The following is a 10,434-nucleotide window of genomic DNA, read 5'->3' as shown; positions in this document are numbered from 1 at the left end:
TGCATGTTATATGTTAAATTATTTTAAAAGTATATATATATTTTATTTTATTATGCAATTTAAAATGTTTTCATGAGTTTTAATTTTCAGACGAATATTCGATCTCGAACCGAGAAAGGAGATTGTAGGCGATTAAGATGTTAAAAATTTAAGTTAATTTTAGCATTTTTTTAGGGTTAAATTTAATTTATTGAGTGAAATAGAAACGCTAAGTCTTTTTAATTAGCAAGTCCCGAAAATAAGGAAGTTATTTACGTCCACTCGAAATAAAATGTTTTAATAATTATTTTTTAAAATTATTTTCATGACTTAATTAATTAAATGAGGTAGTATTTAATTATGAGTATAATTTTAAAATTTGTGGGACTCTTAATTTAAAAATTGAAAGTCTAAATTAGTAATTTAACTTGTGAGGGCTTAATGAGTAATTTTAAATTGTGATTTAATTAAACTAAACATGTAATCAGTATCCCGTTTAAATACAAGAAGAGTTCTACCATATCTTATACATTGATCCCACGTACAAACAAAATACACACATTGAACACACACACAACAGCATATACAACTCTCGGCCATTTTCTTTTCAAGGAAAAGCTTGGAGTTTTCTTATTTTCTTCAACCAACAGCCTTGCCGATCACCAAACCACTATACTTGATTAATTTAGCCACTTTTCGAGCCATTAAACGTAGCAATACGTCTCTGTTCGGTCTCTGTTTTCTAAGGCGTTTGTTTGTCGACTATTCGTGTGTTTTAACACAAGGAGATGTATAAAATTTTCTTTTATGAATCGATCATGTTATATATTGTATTTTGATATAAAATGTAAGGACCGTGTATCGTATTATCGTAAATCTTATATGATTATCGATAATTCATGAAATTGTTATGTGATTATGTAATTGATGTATACTATGACAATGAAATTGAGAAAATGAATATTGAATATGAGTTGACGTTGTAAGAGCTCGAGTGGAGAAACCGGACGCCAATATAGTACAAACATAAATATTTGTACAGAAGATGTGGCGCCCGGGCGGTAGAAAGTGACCGCCCGAGCGCCAAGGTAGAAATTTTAGTGTTCGGGCAGAACACACCGCGCCCGAGCGGTAATTTTTGACCGCCCGAGCGCGGCACAAGTAAAATCCGGGGGCAGAATGTCTCGCGCTCGGGCGTGAGAATTCTACCGCCCGAGCGCGAGAGAGATGAGGATAAGAGTAACTTTTCTTCTCTTTCTTTCTTCATTTGCAATTCAGAGGTTTCGAGAAAGAGAAAAGAAACTCGATTTTCTTCCGTCCAAATCGACTTCGAAGCGCTGTCTAAACGCGAAACAAATTATATATTTGTGATCTTCGCGTTGAGGGCTTCTGATTGAGGTAATTTTCTTCTGGTTCCAGCAGCTCTAAATATCAAAGTGCTGGAATAACATGTATTTGAAGTTGAATTTCTTATATGTAGTAGAATAACCGACAAGAAACTTATATTCGAAGTCGGAATTGAATTATGATATGATTTGAATTTGATATGAATTTTTGAAGTTTCAAATGATATTTGAAACTCATATTAATGATTTTGGAATATGTTGGAATGAGTATGTTATTGATGTAAATAAAGTGTAATATCAATATCTTCAGGCTACATCAATTGGAAACGAAGAATTGAGGTATGTTGCGACCGGGTAACATACGACAGGTATCTGTATTATATGATATATGTCGGATTGATTTGATTGACTGAAATGAGATTATGTGTCTATGTGCCTTATTTGTTGATTGATGTGGCATACATGACATTGAGATTGAGATATCGATGTATAAAATAAATGTTTTGTTAACACACATCATTTTATGCATACATCGATACATGACATGCACGTTGAGCTATGATCCTTGAATACCCTGATATGATTTGATTGGATTCCGGGGTTTGTGAACACAATCGCTATGCCGGTATTATATGACCCGTAAAGCATAGACAATTGTGGCCCCATATGATTGGATATGAGATTTGGGATTTGATGGCGCTTTGCCGACGCTATCATACGAGTATCCCATATTGGCCGGTGTGCCAGCTCGAGCATTGATTTGATAGCGATTCGAATGATTCTGACATGTGCTCAGTGGATGGGCATCTGACCTGATACCTCCACGACATACATGCATTGCATACCATATATCATTGTTTAGATAATTGTGGTATATATGATTGGTTGTTCCATACGGAGCTTTGCTCACCCCCAAGGGGGGCTGTTGTTGTCTTTGTGTGTGGACAATGGTAGGTACTCCAGGATATCAGGAGACCGGAGAGAGTGCTTCTGGAGGGAGTCACAGTTTGAGTTGAGGTTTATGTTTTGTTCCCAGTATATATGTATATGTATCTATATACCGGGGCATGTCCCGAGGATATGAGTTGTTTGTATGTGATTGGCTTTGATTACGTGTGGGCGTGTTTTATGATTTGAGATGAAATACTATTTTTAGTATTCAAATAAAATGATTTGGGCTCATTGTAAAGAAAATTTAAACTCGTTTTCCGCTGTAATTAGTTAACCCTAATCAGATTGCATTGTAATAACGATTAGGAGCTAAGGGCCCCACATAAAATATGCATGAAAACTCATTAGTTTAATTATATATATGCTAGAACTCAATTAAAACTCATTTTGATACATATAATGCTTGAACTTATTCGTTTTATCGAGTTTTAAATCACCGTCTTCGCTGGACGGATCCTATGGCTTGCTGCTACATATGATTATGATTTAAGGTGTATTTAGGTGTTATTAAGTGGTACGATACACTGAAGCAAACATCTCCACGTGCATAAGGGTGGTCGTGGCCTTGATGGGGTTGGGTTCAGTGGAGGGCTGAACCTGGGCTCGGGCCTATGGTTTAGGCACTCTCTAAGGGTCCTAGGGTGACCCTAGTTAAGGTGGTTCATGGTTTGGTTGGCTAGAGAAAGTGCTAGAACAAGAAACGCATGAGTGCACAGAAATGGGTCGGGTCTCATGTAAGGGCTGTAGGTGCTTCAAGTCTTGTGGTTCAGCGTATGGCTGGACCAGAGCTTTTGGCTATAGTTTGGGGCATGTCTTAGGGTCCTAGAGTGATCCTAGATAGGGTGGTTCATGGGTTGGTTGGTTGGTTGGTTGGATAGAAAGCAAGAACCAGAAACGTGCAGCTGTGCACAGGTGGGCTCACGCGAAGGAGCTGCTCACGGCTGTGGCTTGTTTAGGGACTAGGCTGCAGATCTGGACTGGAAATTGCTCAACCAAGGTCTCATGTGGAGTCTAAGGTTTGGGTGTAGGGCTTGGTTCGGGACCGGTCCACGTTGGTTTAGGCGTGGAGTCGTGAGAAGCGTAGATGTGTCATAGTGCATTTCCATGGGTTGGTTTCTTGGATAGGATGTTGTTCACATTTTTTTGGGTCTTAGTCATTGTTCGGGGCTGGTTTAGGGCCTTGGACAGTAGGTTAGGATGTTGGTTGAGTATGGTTCGAGTCTCGAGTCGTTCGGTAAGTCGTAAGCTATTTTAATTAATTCGAGAATCGTATGGGTTCGAGTGCATCTTCGAGACTATGGTTGGTTAGTTAAATATTGAGGTTTTGGTAGCATGTCTAGGGCGTTCCAGCGAAGTCCACGATGTTCGTAAATATGTATCACGTGCAAAATAATTAATTTTTTGACATATGCAATTTGTCTTGTGGTCAAATTATGTTACGGGTTTGGAAGCCGGAGAACGTGTCCGGATGCCTTTCCAACCTCTTCGGATGAATTATGTATGTTAGGGAGTGGACATCCAGTCCAAGGGCTGTGGTGATCCTACCGGCTCAGTACTATGGTTAGTTTGATCAAACGATTTATGTTATGAGCCACTTGCATTGAACAGAACTCAACGCAAAATGATTTACGATTACGATAACTAGGACGAACATGAAAATATGATTTTATGAAAAAGTTTATCCAGGAAAGTCGCGTGATATATATTTATACTTATATTATGCTATATATGAGTTATGTTTAAATTGCATGAATTTTTATTACATATTACTTTGTCTTTACGGTTTATGCATGCTGAGTCATTAGATTCGTTAGACTTGATCGATGCAGATGGTGTAGATGAGGAGGCTGGAGGTGGTGACCAGTGAGCAGGCTCGAGCCAGTAGCAGCGCAAACCCGAGGACTTTCTAGTTCACTAGCGTTTTAATTATGCACTTTTAAAAACTATTTTCTCTAAGTTGATCTCTTAGTGTTGGTGACTAGTAAGTTAAAATTTTTAAATTATGTTCGAATTTTACAAATTATGGTAGATGTTTTTAACTTAGTTCTATGATTGTGATTTTCAAATGATGGAAGTTTAATATTAATTTTATTTTGAGTATGAGTGGTGACCATGATTTATTTTACGAGTTATATTTATAACAAATTATTTAATAAGAAAATTTGAAATTTTTCCTCAAGTATTAACGTAGTAGTATTTTAAGACACGATTCGTTACAAATATTTTAATTCGGTGTTTTTGCAAATCAGGCTACATTGAGGAAGCATTTCGAATCCTAGTTGAGCTGACCAGCAACAGTATATCTCGCGATCACATAAATTACTCAGACTCTTATCTGTGAACACTTTTAGTAGGGGTGAATTGAGAGGATCATTCCCGTTATGGGATAACATGCAAAACCGGACCTGAAACCTGATTCAATTGCAAACAACTTCTTGATTTATAAATGTTGTATAGAAAGAGATATGGACAAACTTCTAAACTGCATGATAATATGGTGAAAAGATGCCTAAAGCTAACTCAGACAACCAGTGCTCATCTTATTTGAGGTCACGATTTTCCAAGATCTCCAAGCACTTGTAAGATAAAAGTGGACACTAATTATTTTAGATTAATATAACTGTTGAGACTTAGAATAGAGCAGAAAAGGATGCTGCCTCCAACGTAGGACTAGGACTTACGACAGTGGAGTCATTTCGGGACAAAATTTTGTCCAGGGGTTGTACCAGATGGTAATAGAACCTAGTCTATTTCTCATTTTGGTTTTGTTGAGTCCGTAAACTGGTCACTGTAGTAATTCATTGACGATTCATTGGAGTAAAATTACAACACATACTCTAAACATGCTTCAGATATTTTTCTTGGTTGAAGAATTATGCAATCAATCAGGACAAAGAAACGATGTTCGGAAACAGGATCCACATTCCCTTCCAGTCTCATAATCCTATTTGCCAGCAAAATTTTGTAGACGCTGAAGCAAATTTTGGAAATGGAGAGATCGAAGGTTTAAAACCAATGCCAAATTCAGGAAAGACAGCATTTTTTACCAACTGAAATTATTAAAGCCAATAAGTCAGATTACATAGCTGAAAAAATAGACACCAATCCAATTATAGATATTGTCCCCTGACCGTTTCGTAATAATATAGATCCCACAAAATAAAATCAAAATCATGGAATTTGTTCTGGAGTAAAGACAAGAATGCAGAATAAAACTTCAGCAACACACCAATATCATAGCTTAGACAGGTTCCAAAGCTCCACAAACTATTAACAGCTCTCTTGAATAAAGTAAAAATCATACTTCGCTGCAGCCTTAGAGATGCCTCTAGTTTGCACGACTTTTGAAGACATCAAGGTCCACCTCAGATGGATCGGTTGCTTGCAGCTCTATCTGGATGCCATCTAATTCCCTCTTGAACCTGTCCTTGGAGCTAGCATAGATCATTTTGTTCCGGACCTTCGCAGTATCAGGGGCCCTAGGCATGTGTACAGGAAAAGGAATGGGTACTAGTGAGATAACAAAATGTATACAATGCTTAGGGGTTGTCAATCAATATGTTTTATAAGGATGAAAAATTACCACGCAATAAAGAAAATCCTGCTCTTCGGGACATTCTCTTTGGTAAGAAATTCGAAGTCAAAGACCGCGTATCTGCATTCATCAGCAGGAAGGAGAGTGATGAAGTCATCATAAGTTTGCCCAGGTTCACCGAGCTTTTCCACCATAACCTGTTTTTGCTTTTCCTCAATCTTGTAGACAATAAAGCGATGTGTCCTTTTAGTTTTCAACTCCATAAATTTTAGTTTGCAGTCATCATGCACTGCCATTCCGGATGCTGAATTAGCCTACGCATACAAAAGAAGATAACATTATCCTTATTTCATCTTAAGATTGTCCTTGCATCTAGATATCACAATAACTATACATTTCCCATTCAAATATACAAACAAGTAGATATAAAGGCAATGGGGAACGGAGAAAAACGGTAAGCTGAAAGAGAGTAATGGAGTCTCACAAACCAAAACAGGAAAATGAAGGATGGACACATTTTGGAAGGGAAAAAGAAAAACTCACCATTGCACAGTAAAACTTGGAACGATCTAAATCTGGAAAATGTGAATTTTGGCTCACCAAACTAGATGCAATTGTGTGGAAAATGGCTTTTCAACTAAATTTGAATTTCCTCCTTATCAAACACTACTGACAACACGCTAAAAGCTATAAACATTAAGGTGCTAATATACTATTCGGTAGGTTGAGTAACTAGCTGACGAAGATCGTTCAGCTTAACTTTTTAAGAGGTATAAGATGTTTTAGAAGTCCTTTGTTCACTGACTTCCACTAAATTTTTATTAGGTGATTTTTTGTCAATTAAATAAAAGCATTTTACCAATTGTTTGATATAGTATAAGGCCCTATTTCCTGGATGACCTCGGACAATTGAAGAATTTACATCATACAAACTGGCTATTTACGTGAAATGCAAGCTCCTTCATTAACGTATCTACAAAGGAATTGCATCAATAGCTCTCTCTGTTGTAAGGTGTACCTTTTCCATTCATAGCACCATCTTTTCTCTGAAATTGGCACAAAGTTTTACCACAGAAATCACAAAATCTATGATATAATCAATTTCAGGCCCAAACCGAAAGCATTTCACTGATAAAGTATTACCATTTTATTTTATTCATAACAACTATCCAGCTGAAAATAGAATCATAAACATTAAACTCCATAAGAATAAGCCATTCCAAGATCGATCAACACAAACTTCAGTCATTGCAAAATCCAAGCAGAAAGTAATGAACAATATTAAATCAGATCTAAAAAATCTCGATAGATGATAAAAATGGAGTGACCAAATAACAAAAATCAAACCCATCACAAAAAACACACAGTTGCAGACATCTAATAAAGCAGATCATAAACATCGCAAATCAGACGAAGACTTAAAGTAACCGACTGAATAAAGATATTAATTAAAATAAAAAATTAGTAAAAGAAAAAAAATTAAAAAAGAAGAAGTAAAAGTAGAGATGAAGAATCTGTACCATAGTCGCGAGCTTCGATTGGAGAAGATCGAGGGATTTCGGACAGCAGAACCTGAAACGAAAGGATTTAGGGCTGAATAAAGCCGCGTGATTTTTGGGGATTATTTAGTTAGAGAATATATTAGCGTTGAGAGTACAAAAGCCGAGGAGACAGAGAAATGTAAATATATATTATACAAGAAAAATGTTAGAGAAGAATGTTTGAAAATTGAGCAAACTGAACAAAATGGGGATTTTGGTTCGTTCAATGGTTCGATCGTTTTTCTTTCTAAAAAGAGTATGTTTTTTGTGAGACGATCTCATGAATTTTTATTTGTGAGATGGATCAACCCTACCTATATTCACAATAAAAGTAATACTCTTAGTATAAAAAGTAATATTTTTTTATGGATGACCCAAATAAGAGATCCGTCTCACAAAATACGACCCGTGAGACGGTCTCACACAAGTTTTTGACTTTTAAAAAATATCGATCAAATCGGTTTAATCGACTCTGTTTTGATTTTGAATGTAAAAAAATCAGTTAACCGATAAAACTAATATTATATTTATAATTATTATTGGGTCTGACCTTTTTTACAATCTTGAATATTTTGTCTTGGTCTTTAACAAAAGTTCGATCTTGTTATTACAAATCCTAAATGATTATGATTATTTTCGAACTAATTTTTTAAAAAAAAATTAGTCTATTTAGAAATAACTGATTGTTGGAATTTAATAAAGTTATAAGAAAATTGACAAAAAAAATTAAAACCAATTTTTTTTATTTTAAAAAATCAGGTATTTATAAAAACAAATCGGTTATTTTGGTTACCAACAGAAATACCGATTTTTATCGGTTCGGTTTAATCGTTTGATGCATAAAATCGATATGTTCGGTTGGCCGAACAAAATTCAGTTTGTTTGATTTTACTAATTTCGGTTAGGTATGTTTGGAAGGAGTAAACAAATAAGTAAGATATATCAAACCTTTTGAGATTTTGGAACGACTAGGGACAATGACATAACGAGTGGCACTACCGCCCCACCTACAGCAATGCACAATATGTTTCACGCGCTACACTTCGCAAGTACATGTCTTGATGGATTGGTTCGAGGGCACCTGCGAGAGTGTTTCAAACACAATATTTTCAATGAGCTGTAATAGCTCGTGTTCTAAGAATGTATACACCGATAAATTAGATCGAATTTGGTTTCAAACCAAGCGGAAAACACTCGAAATAATCATATGTTAAGAAAAACTGAACGATGTTAAAATCTAATGACTTGTGTAAACTGATCGACTGAAATATGGGGAATCAATTCTGGCTTCTATCAGTTCAGTTATGGACAAAACTGAACTGATATCAGCTGAACTGATCAAATCAGTTTAAAACACAGTTAAGCAGTTCATACACAAGATATGTTTATGAATGTTCGGAGACTCCAACTGCTCTTACGTCACCCCTTCTACCACCTCGGGTAGAATCCACTAAAAGACTTTGATTTATACAACACTTTGTACAAATCCACCCAACTTAGGACTTACCTACTACCTAACTGAACTTCTAGTCTAAACTAAATGCATCACCTTCCAGCCAACACTAGTTTAATGTCTGTGTGTCAAAGACTACATACATATGTTTTATGTTATTTGTGCAAGACGAAATTTGAGTGGTGGTGTGTGTGAGAGAGAACTGATCCCTGAAAACTACCCGAAAGTGTTCTCACACACCGAGGGAAATATGCTTCTAAAACTAAGCTGATAACACGTTGAAGTGTTCCCTCTGGGCTGATTGCTTCTTCAAAGCTGATAAGCATTATGCGTGCCCTCTTTGTATTTTATCTTTTCACTCGTCAACTCTCATCTTTTCTTCACTGAGCTTCGGATTCTATTTATAGGCATTTGACTGAACGTACAGTGAGACTCAGTGAATGAATCCGTTGCAGTTTGAATTTGTTACCCCAAATAGATATCTGGAACAATTGGCTTTAAGAGCTTCTGCAACGTCTCTTATTGTACCTTTGATCATACAATAGCTTTTGTACATTTGTGCACAGCTGGATTAAGCTTGTCGTATTTGCAAACTGGTTCACTCCTGATGAATAGAACTGGTAAGTTGAACTATTCTTGAAGTGGCGAGGTGAAATGAAATCAATTGACTCGTCAGCTGAACTGATTTCATTGATTCAATTGAACTGGTCAGTTGGGCTCTTTATCATTTGAACACTTCATCAGCTGGCCGGACTTCTGAAGGTCTTCTGCTGAACCACCTATCAACTGGACAATCAGTTGAACTGCACTTGATACTTCAGTTGTACTGGTTCGGTTCGATCAATCAGTTGATACTTTCAGTTTGCGTCTCGATAGCTTCAGTTTAAGCTTGGTAATTGATCAGTTCGAAGCCTGATCAGTTTCATTTTCTACGCACTTAGTTAAACTCATTAGAAGCAAATAAACAAGTTTTGTTAACATCAAAATCAAGATTGCGAACATAAAATGATCCAACATGTCTAATCCATCACATGTGCTGAGTTATGAATTGTTGCAACTAGAATCAGAATTGACCTACGAGGAAAGACTAGTGCAGATCCTCGAGAAGAAAGAGAGGCAGTCAGGAGTCAAGTTATCCCTATGATTAATGTTCAGTGTGCGAATCACATTGAAGATGAGGCAACACGGAAAACCGATACACATAGTTATTCGGTAAGTCAAATTTAGAGGATGCAATTTATTTTAAGGGGTAGGAATTGTAACGTCTGAAATCCGGAATAGCCGCTTAGACAGCACTGTAATTAACAATAAAAAATTGATTCAATGAGTTGAAGTAAATCATTAAAAGCAAGAATTTTATTTGGAGTAATTCTCCATGAAATTATGTTTGAGGTTCAGGGATTTAGTCTTGGAGTGAAGATTTCCGAGGTTAATAATTGTTAGACTTTAGTTATTTACTTTAAAAATACACCTTTTAACTATAGTTAACATTTTTTAATGATGCACTAGCACTTTTTAAATCTGAAACGAATAAGATAACCCTTTCCCCTAAACCATTTTCAATGTAAAACAAACTCGGAAGTGATTTTGGAGGGTGGCTTGGGTTCATGATGGAGAGGGCTCAGTTTT

At 36.3% G+C, this 10,434-nt stretch overlaps 1 protein-coding gene across 1 annotated transcript; it reads right to left on the bottom strand.

The window, feature by feature from the left end:
- Nucleotides 1-5,388: 5,388 nt before the first annotated feature.
- LOC142543081 (actin-depolymerizing factor 3-like) lies at nt 5,389-7,510 on the bottom strand. The gene is made up of 3 exons (XM_075650088.1): nt 7,332-7,510; nt 5,860-6,125; nt 5,389-5,755 (listed from the first exon to the last, which is right to left on the bottom strand). Exons 1-3 carry the CDS (start codon nt 7,332-7,334, stop codon nt 5,605-5,607), a joined length of 420 nt encoding a protein of 139 aa, XP_075506203.1. The 5' UTR covers nt 7,335-7,510; the 3' UTR covers nt 5,389-5,604.
- Between the last annotated feature and the right edge of the window lie 2,924 nt (nt 7,511-10,434).

Source organism: Primulina tabacum, chromosome 4, assembly GCF_025594145.1.
Source record: "Primulina tabacum isolate GXHZ01 chromosome 4, ASM2559414v2, whole genome shotgun sequence".
Taxonomy (NCBI): Eukaryota; Viridiplantae; Streptophyta; class Magnoliopsida; order Lamiales; family Gesneriaceae; genus Primulina; species Primulina tabacum.
This window is presented reverse-complemented; position numbering and strand designations above follow the sequence as displayed.